Source organism: Periophthalmus magnuspinnatus, chromosome 5 (genome assembly GCF_009829125.3).
Source record: "Periophthalmus magnuspinnatus isolate fPerMag1 chromosome 5, fPerMag1.2.pri, whole genome shotgun sequence".
In the NCBI taxonomy this organism is placed as follows: Eukaryota; Metazoa; Chordata; class Actinopteri; order Gobiiformes; family Gobiidae; genus Periophthalmus; species Periophthalmus magnuspinnatus.
The window spans coordinates 5,673,145-5,693,461 of record NC_047130.1 but is presented as its reverse complement, the minus strand read 5'-3'; the positions used below and the strand labels follow the sequence as shown (position 1 = coordinate 5,693,461).

Genomic DNA, 20,317 nt, shown 5'->3' with positions numbered 1-20,317 from the left:
CCAGAAAGAAAAAAACATTCTAGCGCAATTGTTTTTTACAAATTCTTCTCATATAAAACAGAAACAATTTCCAAAAGATTGACGAAATGACACCGCTATCTTGTCTACTTTGGTCAATGGAACTTGCCGGTAAGTACTGTTTAGAGCCAGGATGTAACCCACACCGACAGGAAGAACATGCAAACTTCACTCAGAAACTCTTCACAAATCTCATTGAATTTTGCTGTGCTACAGTTTGTATTTTCTTCGAGTGTAAGTAGTCGTTTGTGGGAAATACACTCTGGATCATGAGCGTGGTTGTAAAGGTTAAGCCGTAGCATTAGCTGAACAGGCCTGGAGTCGTCTCTTGTCTTGATTTACATTCATTTAGCAGACGCAATGGGTGTACTGACCTTCTGTGTATCCCCTCGGAGAGTGGATGTGTTTGTGAATGTCACCTTGTTTACTCCCAAATGTGTAGCACTAAAATACACGTTCACTGGAAATAGTACTTTCTAGTAAGTTGTCCTGGCTTGAATTAAGAACGTAGTATTTTTGTTTGGAGTAGATTTTACTGGTCAGGTGCATTGATATACCAGTGGAACAAGATATTTGGAGCTCTTACAGTTTTTTACATATACGATACATATACGTTTTTATCAGATCAGATGAGGCTCATTCTGCTTTCTGATTGGACAACCGTATTGAGAACCAAAACATGTCTACCTTGTATCTGAGGACGCGAATAGGTCAAGTTTATGCACCACAAACTCAAAATCTTAAATACGGTTCCTTTAAGTACCAAAAAGTCTTGTTCTATTCGTAGGTAATTGTACCTGTCAAGTCAAATCTCCTCAAATCAAGATAAAACATTCTTCATTCAAACTATTTAAACTTAGATACTTTTTGCAATGCTGCCTTGAATGAAATATCCACTCTCCAACTCTGCGGTAACACCTTAGTCTAGTGTCAAATTTGGAGGAGGAACGAGCCAACTGTGAGCCGTGGATTACAGCTCTTATGGTTATATGTGTTTTTAGGTGTGTGTGTGTGTGAGAGAGAGAGAGAGAGCAAGAGAAACAGAGATATTGAAAAGAAAGACAAATGGTTAAGCGCAACTGGGAGTAGCAATTTAGTTCAGTGTAATGCTTTTAGGACATTTAGAGATAAAGGGTTGAATTGTGCATGTGTGTTTCGGGTTTTTATACCGCTACTCCATAAATTCGACTTTGAGGCTTTCCATTTTGGCCTGACCCAGAGCTGGAAGGAACAAGAGTTAAAGGTACTATATATTACGCAAAATTGACTCTTGTCAGCTTTAAGCCATGTTAAAATGTTGTTACTTCATCACAAACATACCTGAAGTTGTGTTTTGTTTCCTTCACACATATTTGAGTAATCTTTTATCATTAGTCTGTCTATATCTGCAAAGCTCAAAATGCTCTGTTCCAGTTTGTAGTTTTCAAGTTAACAACTACATTTTACCTCTAGCTTAATAGAGATTAGTTATTCCAGGGCTCAAATCATCCAAATGATTCTAGCAAAGGTGTATGGAGTTTAAAAACACAGTGGAGCAAAGTGTTTTCAGTTTTAAGAGGAGAACACAACTTAAAAATGCATGGTTTGTTGCAACTTTTAGTTACCAATTACTGACAAATACTGCCTTTTTTAATATAATTTGATTTTATTTTGTCCTCTTAAAAAATATAATTGGCTTAATATTAATTTCCTGGCTTTTAATTAGTGCCATTTCACACAAGGCTAGTCAAATGTCTCCCTCTAAAGTCTGAACTCTGCTCCAGACCACATGCTTTTACTGGCTTTACTTGGCTGTAGACCTCTCCACTAAAAAGCCATTAGCTGCTATTTCACTATTACAAATTATTGGATCTCTGTTCAATTTAAATGAGACTAATTGCACAACTCTGTTAAAGGTACACTGTGCTATTTATTTTAATTGTTTTGGGTCCATGATGTTATTAGCCTGAAAAGATCTGCAGTATGGCATTATCTATCTTCATGGAGACAAGCACACCACCAGGCCAAGTTACACGTCTGTGGAGAGGAGAGCCAGCTCACAATTTGTGTTTTTTTTTTTTTTTTTTTTTAATAATTTGCAATTGAATACATGATAGATAGATAAGTTTAATGCCACACTGTGTGTGTGTGGGTGAGCGAGCGGCCTTGAAGGCGTCAGTGTAAAAAAAACAAAAAAACAGCGCAGAATGGTTTCTGTACATGAGAACTTTACTCCAATAACACTTAGAGCAAACAACTTCATCTGACTACTTCTTCAATCATCCAATTATATAAATCCCTGCCATTTTCACCAGGATTTACAATGTACATTTTTATAAACCCACAAGCACCCATGCAAAATCTCCACTTTCAAATTTCCCATCCAGAAGTAACATAAGCAAGACAACCACCAGACTGCACCGAGCTGCCCGCCATGATCAGTACGACTCCAAATGTATCCATGTTGCTCCTCAAGATTTGGTAATTAATTACCCGCTGTCTGTGTTTTACAGCGTAACCAATGGAACACAACATGGCGCTCTCAACCTTAAATAACCTGCCAACATGTCCCCTCCCCACAGCCCTTTTATAAATATCATTAAAAAGTTCATACAACCTAGACCTATATATATTTACATCACTTTATTGAGAGTTATTTAAAATGACCATGTTAGGAGATCAACTGTGGAACATTCCAGGCAAAACAATAGCATCTCCATGAAGAAAGGTGACACTCTCCATCAAAAAGTTACATAGTGCACCTTTAAGAAGTAAGTGATTAGTTGTGGCATGGTTATAAAACTGCACTACAATTATCATTCAAAAGGCAGGCTGCACAATACATCTGATTTTCTGATAACCTTGTGAATATAGACTAAATAAACGTCCTCCATAAAGAATAAAAGAAGCATTCAAACAAACTTTTCAATGCTTTAATGTCTGCCATTTTCTTTGAACTGAAATAAATGAACTTAAATTCTCCTTTTTGTGAACCTAATGGGTCTCAGTAGGGGTCTGCATTTCATTTACGCTGATTAAGCGCGTAATTGTCCGAGAAATAGGACCGGGAGTATTTAGATTAATACGCCATTACGCACGTATTGATGATTACTTTAACGTTCTTTAATGCGCGTTACGTAAAAGTGCTTTGACACGATAACAGACTGTCAAAACGTGCTTCTGTGTTGTTTGAACGTGTCTCTTCGGGGCACTGCTTTGAATTCAGGAGTCTGTCTGCTCCTAATTTTGATGAAGTAATCGCCGTAGCTCCTGTTGCTGCACAGTTGCGCACTAAATTATACCAAATAGCTCCGCGGACCCCTTGGACGAGCCGTGCGTGTGATTGGCCCAAAATTCTCCCCCCATCAGCGCCACAAGCTGCTGCCTTAGTGCCTCGGAGCGCACGCTAGAGCAGAGAAGAACAGTGCGCGCGCTGCTTTCTCTCTCATTTCCCTCTCTCCCTCCTCTCCTCTCCTCTTCCCCTCCTCTCCATCTCTCTCCCTCTTGTCTCTGTCAGTAAAGTCTGTGGCAAAGCGCGCGTAGCCACAGCCACTTTCGGAGGAGTCACAGGGAACGCACGGGAGCCGATGTTGACCGTGCGCGTCTATCCAAAATGTGCCAATGCGACTCCTCTGGACCCAAGCCGAGAGCGGGATCGCTGACAGAAGCCGGGAAGCTTTTCTTAAAACACACTACGTTCCATGGATTGAGGCACGTCTTCTTGAGCGGCTCGTACCCGCGGAGAGTTGCGTGGCTGCTGGCTTTCCTCGCCGCGCTGGCCCTGCTCTTCACCTGGTCCTCCAACCGGGTGCGTTATCTTCTGTCGTCTCCAGTGTACACCAAAGCGCACATGGTTTACGCAAAGAGGCTGGTGTTTCCCGCGGTTACTATTTGTAACCAGAACCTGCTGCTACCAAGACGCATGAAGAAAACGGATATCTTCAGCGCAGGGAGATGGTTGGGGCTCTTGGGAAGGAATTGGCAGGTGTCACCCGCTGCCCGTGAAGCGTTGGCGGCTCTGAGCGGGGATGGAACCGGGAGCGAGCCACCTTGGTCCCCCCTGTCCCGGATCTTGGACTTTAACCACTTCTTGCCTCCACCGCGCGAATCCCAGCCGTCCATGCGCCAGCTGCTGGATAGATTGGGGCACCAGTTGGAGGAGATGCTGCTCTCGTGCCGCTTTCAGGGCGAGTTGTGCGGCCCACGCAATTTCAGCACCGTGAGTCCTCTTCACAAACTTGTTTTTATGGTGTTTTCTGCGCGCTCTGCTCCCGTTTCCATTATGGCTATGGCTCCAGCCTGTGGATTGTGTGGGTTGATAAGATGGTTGTACCTTTATGGTCTATTAACACACTTGAACCTATTTATTAAGGAAAAAATAACAAAAAATTCTAAAAGAAATCCTGATGCTCATTCATTACATAGGCCAATCCACATGACTCTATTTAAAGAAGCACTATGCAACCTTTGGTCCACTGCCTGCTTGTCTCCATGGAGATGTTATTGCTTTGCTGGGGATCTTCCGCAGTTTCACAGTATGGCATTGAAATGATTTACCTTCATCAGGCCAAGTTACAGGTCAGATCTGTGGAACGTGACTCTGCTTTCAACAAAAATGCATGTTTTTCTTTTCTTTTTTAATGAAAGCAGCAGGCCCTGTACCACAGATGTTACATAGTGCATCTTTAAGTGTTATTTTTGATTATTTTTACAAGTTGAGCGCTAAAAAATGAAGAGAACTTTAGTAAAAACAAATGTCTGTTTTGAAAATGTGGCCTTTTTAGTTTTACCAATGACAGTACAGGTCTATGTATTGACTCAAGGAGGAATTTTGTTTGTTTATTTCACTAAAATCTATTCGGCTTTTGAAAACACTGCAAGCTTCCAACTTTTTACCTGTTTTTGCAAATGAATGAAAACCAGTTCTTCACATACATGTAACCAAAAGTGCATATATATTTTTTTTTACCCATCCTCTGTTTCTTATATCAAACTCAGCCGCAGTCACTTTCTTTCTCTCCGCCATTAAACAAGCAGGCCACGGGGTGAACAGTTAATAATTGCCTGTCAGTATGTTTTATAGAAGCTGCTCAGAGATATTAACCTGCGGTATAATTAATTTGCCTTGAACTCGGGAGGTCCCTAGCTGCGCACAATACGTTTTTCGCCTCTCTGTTGACTATTGGAGCATTTGAAAGCCAGCCTCCCTATCTCTCTCTAGCGCAAGTCTAAACCAGCGTCATAACTCCGCAGGCACTTAACGCACTTGTCACATCATTGGACTCGAGCTTTATAAGGCGATAAAACACTGAAGGATTTTGAGTTTGATCAGTAATAATGATGTTGGAGGAGAAGACTGACTAACTGCGTTTTTGTTTTGTTTTTTTGGTGGAGTGGCTGGGACTTGTGCCTCATAGTGAGAAGGTGACATGTTTGATGTTGATGAAATGTTTACAGTTTTATATAGCGCTTTTTTAAACTTCAAGGAACTACTCACGCACGGACTCATACACCAGTGCACGCAGTGAGGTGGGTCAAGTGTCTTGCCCAAGGATACAATGGTAAGATTCGTCTATGGGAGTTGGAATCGCACTGCCAACCCAACTTTTTTTTAATTTTATTTTTTTTTATGAGCGGGAATCGAACCATAAATAAATGATAAATACATTTTTGGACCAACAATTCAAGCTAGAAGAGTGTTTGTCCAATGATCTGAAAGTTGGCGGTTCGAATCCCACTCTCATCATAAGGTTGGCGGTTTGAATCCCGCTCTCGACATAAGGTTGGCGGTTCGAATCCTGCTCTTGACATAAACACCATTGATAGAGCTGTCAGAACCACTGATCCACTGGTTGGCGGTGCGATTCCAGCTCCCACAGATGAATGCTATTGTTGTGTCCTTGGGCAAGACACTTAACCCACCTTGCCCCCAGTGTTTGTGTACCCTGGTGTATAAATGTGTGTGTGAATGGGTGAGTGGTTCCTTGATGTAAAGTACTTTGAGTGTCTTGAAGGTGGAAAAGTGCTATATATATTAAAAAATAAATAAAAAATAGTGTATACAGTAATGCGTAAGACCTGTTGCACTTTTAATCACAGTTGTTTATGGAATCCAATACTTTCAAATATGTACTACAAAAAGTCACCCAATTTTCAGTAATTACCACTAAGTAAAAGTTGCACCCTGTAACATTTCTAGTTGAGGCTCCACCATCTTTGTGTCTCAATGGAGCTGCTGTTGCTTTTCCTTGAATTGATGTTTTATTGATAGAAACTCCATTAACTTCCCGGTTAATGGCTACCAGGGGTCTTGAGTAATGTTCCACAGTGTGGCATTGAAGATCTTCACCACCATGCCAAGTTACAGGTCAGATCTGTGAAAAGGCGACCCCGCTCACAGTTAGAACGCACGGGTTACGGGATATAAACACACAGATTATGGCACATTCCAGGCAAAGCAATAACATCTCCGTAGAGACAAACAGATGGCAGAACCTCCACCAGAAAAAGTTCCATAGTTTAATTCACACAGATTTGGGCACTTTCCATACCTGCATTTCCTAACCTCCTTTGAACCCAACTCGCTGACGTCACGAATCAACAAACATCCCCGCATTCACCATAACTCGTCCTCATGGTCTTCTCTCTGCTGTACATCACCCTCCAAATCAATGTGGACCTCCATTAACTCCACAGGGAGCCAATCCAGCACTGATTAAGACTTTTGATTCATTTACCGGACCTTTCCTCTCCACGTGGAACCGCCGTGGAGAGCCCGGATAGTTAGTGTCTGGAAACACTTGGGGTAATATTACAGCTGTATCGCAAAAAATACACATCTTGAATTCAGAATCTTGGTTTGTTTTTTCGCTAGTTTAGATCTGTTTTGTTTATAGGAATTTCTGACTGATTCCAAAAAAAAATCTACTAAATAAATTAAATAATCTCAACGCACAGATCATTTTATTTTAAAGTAGAAATAATAATTGAAAAATACAACTGAAAATAACTTAAACGTGCACTATGTAACTTTTCTGGTTGGAAATTCAGCTCGTATTCGTCTCCATGGAGTGCAGTTTGGATTATTTCACACGCTGCAATTAAAGATACTTCCTCTGCATTTATTCCATTACAAGTGATTTTATTGCTTAAAAATATGAGCAGAGTCACCTCTTCACAAATCTGACCAGTAACCAAGCCCATTAGCATCTCCTGCTTGTTTCCACGGAGATAAGCGTAATGCCATATAGGTGAACTCCCTATAGGAAAAGCAATTACATCGCCGCGGAGACAAGCAAGTGTCAGATCCTTCATCAAAGTGACATAGTGCGGCTTTAAATTAAAACATATTAAAGTTTATTATGTTTTCAGTGTTTTTCCACTCAAAACAATATAAAACAATACAATACTACTACTACTAAAAGTACTATTACACCACTACTACTATGACTACTACTAATACTATGATTTTTATTAATACTACTAATGCAAATAATTCTACTATTATGACTTAAACACTACTAATACTACAACTAATACAAATACTATTGCTACTAAAAGTACTATTTACATCACTACTACTACTACTATGATTTCTACTAATACTACTAATGCAAATGCTACTACTACTACAACTACTAACACTAGTAATAGTATAACTACTACTAATGCAGTTACTACTACTACCAAAAGTACTACTTACACCACTACTACTCTGACTGCTACGAATACTACTAATGCAAATACTGCTACTACTATGACCACTAACACTACTAATACTTCAATTACTATTAATTAAAATACTACTACTACTACTAAAAGTACTACTTACACCACTAGTACTATGATTACTACTAATACTACTCATTCAAATACTACTGATACCGAAAAGTAATACATATGCCACTACTACTATGATTACTACTGATACTATTAATACTACAGCGCCCACTCACCTCTCCACAAATCCTCCTGCATCAAAGTGACATAATGCAGCTTTAAAGTAAGCCATTTGAACCTGTATTCCGTTTTCAGTGTGTACTTCATCATTCAAAACAATATCAAATCCTCCTGCAGCTCATTGCCCACATTTATGCTGAGTTAAGTTGGTTTTCCTTTGGTCCGTGAAGCCCGGGAACTTTTCATTTTCAACAGGAACAACCGGAGGTCATTATCTGTCTGTGATGGAATCTTACCCAAAAAAAGCATTTCAGATTCAGTGGCCCAGCCTTGATCGCAACCATCGCTCTTTCCTGTTAAATCCCAAATTGTTTTATTCAAAAGTAAAACAACTTGCAAATCCCGCTTTCTTGTACAATAGGAAACAGACAGTGGTGTTAGTGCTGTTAAATGAGTAATTCTAGAGCAAAAACATTCTCTGCGGGCACTGATTGAGTCATCATTTTGAAACAGAATTTTTATGTTTTTATTTCTAAAGGGAAATTGAATATTTACTTCAATTTGATTTATTTTGTAACAGATACTTCCTTCTTCATGTATCCCAGCTCCTGGGATCAGCACAAATAATGCACTTTCTTTATGGAAGAAATAGTGATGTAATTAGTTTGGAAGATAAGGATGAAAACTACTACTGCTACTACTACTACTACTACTACTACTACTACTACTACTACTAATGATACAAATGTAAAAGGACTACTATTACTACGACTACTACTAACACTATTAATAGTACAACTACTAATAATACAAATAGTACTGCTACTGATACTACTAATACTTCATCTAGTACTAATACTACAACTACAACTACTAAAAGTACTACTTACACCACTATTACTAGGACTACAACTAACACTACTAATACTGCAACTACTAATACAAATACTACTACTTAAAGCTCAACTTATACCACTACTACTATGACTACTACTAATGCTACAAATCCAAGTACTAGTACTACGATTACTACTAGCATGACTAATACTACAACTACTACAACTACTACTGCTGCTGATACTACTAATACAACTACTACTGCTGCTGATACTATTAATACTACAACTAGTACTAATGCACATACTACTACTACTAAAAGTACTATTTACACCGCCACTACTATGACTACTACTAATACTACTAATGGAAATACTACTACTATTAAAAGTACCATTTACATCACTACTACTATGACTACTACTAATACTACTAATGCAAATACTACTATTACTAGGACTACTACTAACACTACTAATACTACAACAACTACTAATACAAATACTACTAAAAGTACTACTTATACCACTACAACTATGACTACTACTAATGCTACTAATACAAATACCACTACTACAACTACGACTACTACTAATACAACAACTATTGCGAATACAAATACTACTACTACGACGACTACTACTGTAAATTGTTCCAAGGCTCCACGTAGCTACTGTAAAATCAATATAATTAGTTAGGGCAAAATGTTATTAGAATATTAATCAAAAAATCATTATTAAACATGTGTGTTTGAATTTGAAACAAACTTTACCACCAGTGTCGACTCGCGAGAATCTAATTACACACAACAGGGCTCCAACAACGCATTGGATTAATTTATGTAAGAATCACTCATTATTATTCCGACTGCTACACACACACTTGAAAACATTCCATAAAGAAGAGGTTTATAGCGGACTACAGAGGGATGTTAGCTGGGAATCTCTGTGTATATATGCTTCATGGAACTGTACAAGTGTGTCCTAATAAATAAACGCAATGAACTCCCCGACATAGACCAATAATTTAGTCGGCTGGTTGCCAGACTCAAGTGGGCTTTTTCTTTTGGTAAGAACAACCTATGTATATTTCTGATTGGCCAATGTGCCAAAATTGGAAAAGTGTGTAGTCTTGGCAAACCTAGGAAACAAAACACACACAAATTAATGTTATTTTTTCGTACTGATAACCCTGATTCAAATTCTATAGATATTACGTTTTGTTTAAATCCTGTAAGTTAAAACTCTTCACTAGAGTACAGAGTTGCCGTCTGCACAAGACTCTGCACAAGACTCTGCACTAAACTCTACACAAGACTCTACACAAGACTCTGCACTAGACTCTACACAAGACTCTGCACTAGACTCTGCACAAGACTGTACACAAGACTCTGCACAAGACACTGCACTAGACTCTGCACTCGACTCTGCACTAGACTCTGCACTCGACTCTGCACAAGACACTGCACTAGACTCTGCACTCGACTCTGCACTAGACTCTACACAAGACTCTGCACAAGACTCTGCACTAGACTCTGCACTCGACTCTGCACTAGACTCTACACAAGACTCTGAACTAGACTCTGAACTAGACTCTGCACAAGATTCTGCACAAGACTCTGAACTAGACTCTACACAAGACTCTGCACTAGACTCTGCACTCGACTCTGCACTAGACTCTACACAAGACTCTGCACAAGACTGTACACAAGACTCTGCACAAGACTCTGCACTAGACTCTGCACAAGACTCTGCACTAGACTCTGCACTAGACTCTGAACTACACTCTGCACTAGACTCTGCACAAGACTCTGCACAAGACTGTACACAAGACTCTGCACTAGACTCTGCACAAGACTCTGCACTAGACTCTGCACAAGACTCTGAACTAGACTCTGCACTAGACTCTGCACAAGACTGTACACAAGACACTGCACTAGACTGCACTAGACTCTGCACTAGACTCTGCACTAGACTCTGCACAAGACTCTGCACAAGACTCTGCACTAGACTCTGTACAAGACTCTGAACTAGACTCTGAACTAGACTCTGCACAAGACTCTGCACTAGACTCTACACAAGACTCTGCACTAGACTCTGTACAAGACTCTGAACTAGACTCTGAACTAGACTCTGCACAAGACTCTGCACTAGACTCTGCACAAGACTCTGCACAAGACTCTGCACTAGACTCTGCACTAGACTCTGAACTAGACTCTGCACTAGACTCTGCACTAGACTCTGCACAAGACTCTGCACAAGACTGTACACAAGACTCTGCACTAGACTCTGCACAAGACTCTGCACTAGACTCTGCACAAGACTCTGCACAAGACTGTACACAAGTCACTGCACTAGACACTGCACTAGACTCTGCACAAGACACTGCACTAGGCTCTGCACAAGACTGTACACAAGACTCTGCACTAGACACTGCACTAGACTCTGCACAAGACACTGCACTAGGCTCTGCACAAGACTGTACACAAGACTCTGCACTAGACTGTACACAAGACTCTGCACTAGACTCTGCACAAGACTCTGCAGAAGACTCTGCACAAGACTCTGCACAAGACACTGCACTAGACACTGCACTAGACTCTGCACTAGACTCTACACAAGACTCTGCATAAGACTCTACACAAGACTCTGCACAAGACTCTGCACTAGACACTGCACTAGACTCTGCACTAGACTCTGCACTAGACTCTGCACTAGACTCTGCACAAGACTCTGCACTAAACTCTACACTAGACTCTGCTTTAGACACTACTCACTTGATTCTGCTTTGAATTTTGCTGGACGCTGCCTTTAACCTGACTGTATTGCTCTAAATGACAGTAAAAATCTACAAAATGATCCCCGTGCCTCTGCGCCTGTTCTTCATGCAACAGAACAGAAACCGACAACACCAAACCTAAAAAAAATCCCAAAACAAGCAGCCCAAGCCCCCCCAAAAAAGCATATTAGCATATTTAACATCTGTAACAGCTTTAAAACATCAACAGATTGTATTTTTATCATTACCATGAACTGTTTATGGTTACAGCGTCTATTAACGTGAAACAACTGAAAAAAGTATACAAATTACCTATTTTAATGACATGAAAGTGACACCAGGAAACAAGCTCAAGGAAGCGCAACCCGTGACTCTCAAATTTGCAAGCAATATTCCATAAAAAAATCCTGAAATTGCTAAAAAAAAAAAAGCGGACCTGGTAGATGTTTTAATCAAATATGTTGCAATCCACCTTTGTGATCTTTGTATTTGTCATATTTCTTCCTCCCATAACAGTAACCAAGCAACAGTCCTCTCTATCAGATGGGCTGCTGGCCGACAGTTTGGGACTCGGTGCCAAGGCATTGATAATCGATGCTGCCCGCCTGGCCTGTGGGTGAGCCGGTCCACTTATGGGTGTGATTCAGTACGATGGGATCAGTCGTGGTGGTGAGCGGAGCTGAGATGTGGACAAAATAAAGATGTGAGGATGTATTGACCAGGGTGTAAGTTCAGCCCTAGTGAGGACAGTGAATATTAATGAACACAGATACTTGCATGGAGCTAATTTCCACATGTAATCATCTTCATTACAAAACTCATCATGAAGGATCAGGAAGGAAAGTCTGTCATCATCATTATAAGTAAAGTATATAGCAATACACACAAAAAAGGGAAAGAACATTGCAATAAATAGGAAGCTGCATAGAAATAGGTTCAATTTCTAGGTTTGTTTGTTTTGGGTTGGGATGTTTTTTTTCGAAAATGTCAAATCTGTCACTGGGACTCGTCACTGGTCCATCTGTGGCTGTGTGTGTCACCAGCCACAATACACGTAAACAACATGTGTGGAGAAAGTATTAAAACTATATGGATAACTTTCAAAACGTATCATTTCAAAATACTTTAAAGAGGGAGTATTATACCATGTTAAAACGTCCCCTCATCAAAAACGTGCCTGAAGAGGTTTTAGATGTCATCCATGCTTGTTTCAGTATTTTAGCGATCTCTCCTGGGCCCTATTCAAACTCTTCTTACGGTTAGCAATAAGATTCTATGCAATGCTCAGCCCACAAGTTTCCATAAATATACAAAAGCATGATACAAAACTGTACACAGCAACTCGACAAACCTGATGCAATGTGCAATAGTTTCACTTGTGGGATGCATGTTTATTGTGTTCTGAACGGGGAGTTTTCGGCAAATGCAGCATTTTCAAAACAATAAAAGGTGATGATCTGTCTGTATGTCTGTGTAATCCCTCAGTGATCCAGGTCTGATCCATAGCAAAAGAAGAAGCTTAAATCTGTCAACTGGACAAATTGTTGTAGGAGTGAAGACGTTTCGCTGCTCATCCAAGTCGCTTCTTCAGTTCTGGTCAGATTGCTGGTAGCCCCTCCCTTCAAATAGATATCTGAATTGAGGGGCTAACTACACTGAAACTGTAAACAGCTAATGTCTCCAGTTTCAGTTGAACCTACCCTGTTCAGCCTGTAACGATCCAGCTATTGTTCTCTTTGTCTGGGCCTGAGGATGGAGATATGGATGGGGGATAGATGGTGTCTAAGGCCCCCATTCCTGTTTAAGGAAGGACTGTCTTTCCTAACAAAAAGCTGTTTCTTCTTTAACTTTTTCAACTCCCCTCTCAAACCATTTATTTTCTCTAGCTAAGATCTGAACCTCACTATCTTCAAAGGAGTGGTTAGTGTATTTGAGATAGAGATGTACGATGGACTGGGGTTCAGAGGAGCCGTGTTGGTACATCCTCTTATGAAGTGGCTGCTTAGTTTCTCCAATATAACGCTCACTGCACTCTTCACTACACTGAATGGAGTAGACTACATTACTTTGTATGTAGCTCGGGGTTTTGTCCTTTGGGTGGACCAGTTTTTGTCTTAATGTGTTTGTAGGTTCGAAAAAGACAAGAATCTCTGTACTGCCATACATCCTCATCTCTCCATCTTTTGTTATTTGTTAACAGTTAATACCCCATAGAAGTAAAATACCACCTCTTTAAAGGTCCTTTTTCCCATGTATTTGAACAAATATGTCTTGCCCTAGTGCAGATAAATTGAATAAGCAGCTCTTGAGGTCAAAATAAGTTCTATATTGTCTGATAATCAGGAAATGGGTGGTTAGTACGCAAGTTTTTACTAGTCATCACGGGAAAACTCCACTCTGGTCATGGAGAATTGTGAAAAGTGCTTAAAAACTCATCATGGTGAATAATTAGGATGCTCGGAATGCATGAGGTGATTGAGGAAAAAGTTTGGACCACTGCAACCCTCAGACCAGTTATAGTCCTTCACCTCAACCTCAATTTATCACAGAGCATTGTGGTAAAGACATAAAATGACTGGTCTGAGCCTGATTGAAGGTTCTGTCAAAGTTATGTAAAATGCATCACCAGTCTGTGGCCCTCAGCTTCAAATATGCTTCAAAATGCAGCCCTGGGTGAAAAAAAGTTTGGACACCCCTGATCTAACTCGTTCTAGACTAAAGCTCTCACAGACCCTTTGGCACATCGCTAGTACTCATGAATTATGGGACAGTTTTACAACAGCTTTTTTTCAGGCTATGAAGTGAAGCAGGGGAGGACTGCCATCAAACAGCCAATCCTCTTTTATCCCAAAACACATCTTAGCAACTTATCAGGAGCTTGTTTTCGGGTTTATGATCAATAACATATTTCAGATGAAGATGGCGCTGGTCACAAGATATGCAATGTAGCGCTGTAATCTGCATGTTTTGGGGATATAGGGGAAACAGCTGTACCTCTAGAATGGAAACTCGACATAGAAAAGTCATCTACAGTAGGGGAATGGAACCCAGTACCTTCTTGATTGCAGGCGAGAGTCTTCAAATGCATTGAAACAAGTTGCAAAAGATGTAATTTACAGTTACCTCCTCTCTTCAGATAAATATAAAACATTGTCCACCAGCAATCTGACCAGAACTGAAGAAGCAACTTGGATGAGCAGCGAAACGTCTTCACTCCTACAACGAATTGTCCAGTTGACAGATTTAAACTTCGTCTTTTGCTGTGAATCAGACCTGCACGACTGAGGGATTACACAGACATTGAAACAGGTTCTAATTCCCAGTAGACGAGAACAAAAGCGCAGCTAGCTAAGCATATATTTAACAGTTGTGTGGGCTAATATTACCGCACGACTATGATATCCACTGGTACAAACTTAAAATAAACAATTCAATAATTCTAAATAATCCATAGAATTACTCACAGTACATGCCCAGTATAAAAGTATTCCTAACTTTCCGGGCCTGGTTAGTACTTGGATAGGAGGCTACTGGGATTCACTTCACCGGTATATCCTAGAATTACCCAGTTGGAGGATTAGTTTATAGAGCATATTTTAGCTTGGTGGAGAAAGTGTACTAAGTGTCTTCCCTTTTGTTTTCCTTTGTTTGGGGATTATATTTGGACAAAACATTCTTCCTCCTATCCTTATGTTCAAACTTCTGTTCCACTTGGATTACACAGTTGGGAAGTGTGTGATTGGACTCCTGCCTTGGCGCTACTACACTGTGTATTTGTCAAGTTGAAAATTCAGTGTTTCTTGGCGGCGTTAGGGTTATGTTGATTAATTCTGGGGAAGTTCAGAGGAGGAAAAGCAATCGGACTGGAGTAAGGTGAATTACATCATTTGAATGCAGCTGGCGTGATTGTTCCTTTTAGGCGCAACTCTCAATCAAAACAATGAGGACTTTCGTACCAATGTTTGAAACTGTGGGCAAATTCGTCTGGCCTCCGAGTCTGCAGAAAGAAAGTGCGCGGAGTTATCTTTGTGTCTGACAGACGTTTTGTTAATTCATTATTTATTTTTATGTGCAAGTCTATGGAGGTTATGCAGATGGTGTCAAAACTTCGGAAGAATTTTAGCAGTGAAAGCCAAAACTGTATGAATGTCAGTGGTGATTAATTAAATTTTCTCTCAAGAGCTCAAAACATTTCTAAAGTGTGAAATAGCTAAAGTTGAAAACAAATTTTAAAGTCTACGTCTCTGTTTAATATTTAGTTTGTAAGTCGCATCTTCATGATTTCTTTGTCCATAGTTCTGCCACTCAGTTGGAACACGGAGGGCTGTTTTTTGTTCAATTCAAAGTTTAACTTGTTTATTCTATTGGTAGTTTTCAGATTCTATAATTTGATGATGTCTCACTTCCAGATGAGGGGCAAGAGACAGTTTTCCCTATTGATTATATTGTACGTTGTTATGAAATCCAAAATGTAAATGCGCAAATGTTGTGTCTGATCATTTCTATTAGTGATTAGACTCAAGATCTCGCTGTATTACAACAAAGTCCCCCCCCCCCCCCCCCATTTGCATTAAATATTATTGGCCTATAGACTATTGTGATGTCATCTGAAACCCAGCAATTGTTTTAGAAATGTTTTATTTTTATTTATTTTATTTTATTTATTTATTTATTTTATTTTATTTTTTTTTATTTATTTATGTTTGATGTTGCTTGCAAAAATTGTTATCAGCATTTAAAAAGTTACAAGTGTTGCTCTGGCGTGATAACACTAACCCCAACAATATCAATCTAACCCAAGACCAATCAATAACATCAGACCGTTACTCTTAAAGTTACTCCAAATACCGTTTTACTCTTACTTGACTAATTTATTTTACCACTACTTTGTACTTCTACTTGAGTAATATTATTTTGAAGTAACGTTACTCTTACTTGAGCACAGTTTTTAGCTACTTTACCTGCCTCTGCCTATAGTTGAGCTCTACAACGTTATAATTGTTTAGTATTTAGTTTCTCTTTGTAAAACATTAATTACATTCTCATATTTGCCACTGTCTCTGCATTGATTCCAGCACATTACGCGGACCGGTCTGTTCTCTGTCAAAACATGACTTTTCTGTGTTCCAATCTTCAAATCAAAGTAAAAAGAGGCTTCTCAAAATGGCTTCAGTTAGTGCGAACAGCTTGTGTGCTCATGTCCCAGTGTAGCACCAAGAGCAGCCCTGGGCCATACCACAGACTGGAGCCATCTTAGTGTGAATTATTTATTGAACGAAGACAGTGACATTTTGGTGGTCCAGCGAGAACAAGTCCACATGATGTCTCTCCTCTGGTGTTATTACTGCAGGGTTGATGTAAAGCTGTCTAAGGGGAGAGCATTACCATATAGAGTATAGATGGAGACGTGATCCGAGACAAAACAAGGAACAAGATGAGTAAAGTAACAAGTTTTTTCTGTGTGTCATAGGCTGAGCACCTTGTAAAACTCAGAGTTAGGGTTACAAGATTTATACTCAGATGCGACGTATATGTGAAATTATTAAAATATATAATTTCACATCTTTGTTATTGTGACTCTGACAACTGCGCGAGGGCACTCTAGGCTTGTGTACCAGTATCTACTACTCCTGTACCAATGAGATTTTTAAATTTCAACATTACGGTAATTTAAAAGACATCTGAGAAAGACTGAACAAAAATGAAAAGAAAATCTACATCTGAGTTGGCAGAGTGGTTCAGAAGTGACACCCAGGATGAAGAATTCAATGGATTTAGTGATTTGGAGTGAGATTGAGAGTAAACTTGTTAGCTTGTTTTTTATGCTTTAGTTATCTGATTATCTGTTAATTTCTGTTCTCTATTTTATTGTTATTATTATAATTTGCCTTTAAAGATAAATTGTCTGTTCTTGGTCTCAGATTTTGTAAAATAAATTTCCCCAAACAATGCGACTTATAGTCCATTGCAACTTATATGTTTTTTTCTTCATTATCATGCATTTTATGGCTGGTGCAACTTATACTTCGGAGCAACTTATAGTCCGGAAAATACAGTACCATCATTTCTTCCACAAAAACCTAAATCTTATTCAACATAAAAACTGTAACCCTGTACTTTAGATGAGCAAAATTGTCTTCTGAAATGTGATTCTTGTATTCGTTTATTAGTTCATATTTCTTTGTCTTTTTGACTGACCCAAGTCCAATTTTTCTGGATGTGTTTAAAATGTGACATATTTAGTTCATCTCTACTTTCCAACAGATTCATACATGTTTGAGTTATCTCGTATCGTCTTGCATTCGAGGCTCGACTACTTTGAAATGTTCAGTTTTCACCTAGCCCCAGTTAAGGCCTACTTCTGGGACTTTAATAATTTAAGGGCATTCATGTTGGGTTCAAAACTGTCCCAAAGCCTTTTTTCAAGAGTTAAACTTTATATTACTGACCGGATGTGCTTTTTTCTCAAATGAATTTAACAAAAGTTCCATTTCTCTGGTTGTTCCGGTTTTGGGACGCTTCACCCAATCGGTTTGACATACCCAACTTAATGTCCCACGTTTTCTCAGTAGCCTTCAGTGCGATCGTTCCCAGACTCATAATGGAATGGTGATGGATGAGTTATGATCATAGCAATCAAAATATTTTGCATGGGGCACTCTCAAAACCAGCTCTGAACAAAGTGCTGTGTTGGCTTCATTGACAGACATTTTAAGTGGAGTTTGCATGTTCTCCCTGTGTCTGTGTATGTCTGTGTCAGTTCAGTTCATCAACAAAAAATGCACTTCTTCCTTCCTTCCTTACTATTCTACATTCAAATATTTGGGTGAATTGTTATTTGATTTATGGTAAAGAAGAGCTGTGCTGCTCAATGACACAACAAAAGTCTTACCCTCACACCTGAATGCTTTGACCTTTAAAACTGCTGCCCAAACGTAAGCATTTTAAAGGTAATACGGGAAAGATAATTGGCAGTACATCTTACTGTCAGTGGGAATGTTATTAAGATAAAAAGCCACTGTTTGTAATTAGCATCTACATAAGGTTCCCCTGTGTCTTTTGTCGTTATTTATTAAATCATCTTAATGACTTGGCCTGCAGCCTTATATTGCCAGAGAATATAAAATGTCATACAGTAGTACCATTGGATGAATAAGTCGCAAAGTGTGATTATGGATTATATAAAGTACATGGTCACATTTTTATATAGCGCTTTTCCACCTTCAAGGCACTCACAGCACTTTGCATCAAGGAAACACAGTCATACATCAGTGCACGCGGTCGCTGGGGGTGAGGTGGACTGTTTTAAGTGTCTTGCCCAAGGACACAACAGCAGTGCTCACCTGTGGGAACGGGAATCTCACCCGCCAACGCTTTATCAACTGAGCTACTGTCGCCCCCTCTTAATAAACTGAACATTTTAGTTGTCAGTTTGGATGGTGTTATTCCTTGTTTTTTTGTAATTCACGTTTATCCTTGTAGACATCTCAGTAGAACATAATGCAGTTTTTGGCTTTGTTCAGAAGTAAACTTTGCTGTTAAAGGCGCTGTATCTGATTGTTACTGCCTTAAAAACTTAAAAAACACACGTACCGGTTGTCAATTTTTAACAGTTGCAGTGGTCCAGAGTTCTTCCTCACTTACCTTATACATTCCAGGACGTCCTAATTAGTGCAGAGTTTTGCTGTGACAGTAAAACTAACAACAAATTGTTTAAACACACTATATCTGTCATCTTCTCAGACCATTTTAATTCTTTTAACTGAAGCCTTATGGTCCACGGGTTCAGTAAATATTAAAATTTTAGTATGCATTTTATTAATTGTAAATGTTTTATGTTTGAATTGTGTACTGAGGACTCTCTTGAAAATGAGACGCAATGGGACTTCCTGATACAATTAAATAAAATTACTAGCATGCTAACGTGCACTTCCTCATTATCAGACAATAAAATGCTTTGTTATTAGATATTAAATGCAGACAGCACGCGGTGGGATTATTTTGACTTTAAGAGCTGCTCAAATACAAATAAATGAGGAAAAAACAGATACGAGACCTTTAATTATAACTGCAATATTTTTTGTAGTGTAGTGTTTATTCGTTACGTAACAAAATTTTGCATCAAATACTGTACGTGATTGTGCATGTGTGTTTTTTATTTTAATTTTTCTAATCAGAACTGGCTTGTAACTGTATAGCACTGACAAAAGTGTAGGAGTGTAGTTGAATCCACCTGAGTGTCCTTTATATAAGCCATCCACAAGTTTTAAAGGCTTTGACTCCTGTATTGGTTGACTTGCTGTTAGATATTCTGTTAGACACATTGACATGTTTTACAAGAAGGCGCCTCCGATGATGACAGCCCGTTAGCGCTACCTGTCAAAACAAACCACGCAGTACAAGATATTTGTTCTATGTACTCTGTGTGAGGCTTGTATAAGGCTGCATTGTTAAAGCGACTTTTCTAAACAAGCTCTTTAAACTAACAAGTTGCTAAGTAGTTGTGGGCATTAACTTCGTGGGACTTTGAAACACGGTGGACCCCCCTATGCCTGAAAAGTTACAAAGTGCATTTTTATTTATGATGTCAGTGTTATATAAGCAAGGTACTTCTTTCAAATCAGCAGCCATCCACACATGATATATTAAAAGGGCTGCATCAGTTAGGGCATCTGATTTATTATTCAAGCAACCACAAACTTTTTTTTCACTTACTGTGTGGAGTTTTCAATAGGATAGACATAGTATTTATCAACAATTATACAAAAGAAGATGTATATATAGTTGTACGTCCATGTTAGGAGAA

General features: G+C 39.2%; 1 protein-coding gene across 3 annotated transcripts in view; it reads left to right on the top strand.

The window, feature by feature from the left end:
• The window catches only part of asic1b (acid-sensing (proton-gated) ion channel 1b), a 369,979-nt gene that overhangs the window by 272,949 nt on the left and 76,713 nt on the right, over positions 1-20,317 (top strand). Inside the window, exon 1 of one of the 3 annotated variants that reach the window (XM_033966985.2) lies at positions 3,485-4,216. The exons of the other annotated variants lie outside the window; for them this stretch is intronic. Coding sequence (XP_033822876.1) covers positions 3,611-4,216 — 606 coding nt within the window. The 5' untranslated portion in view covers positions 3,485-3,610. Of the gene's footprint in view, positions 1-3,484; positions 4,217-20,317 lie in introns of those variants that run through there. 3 annotated transcript variants of the gene reach the window in all.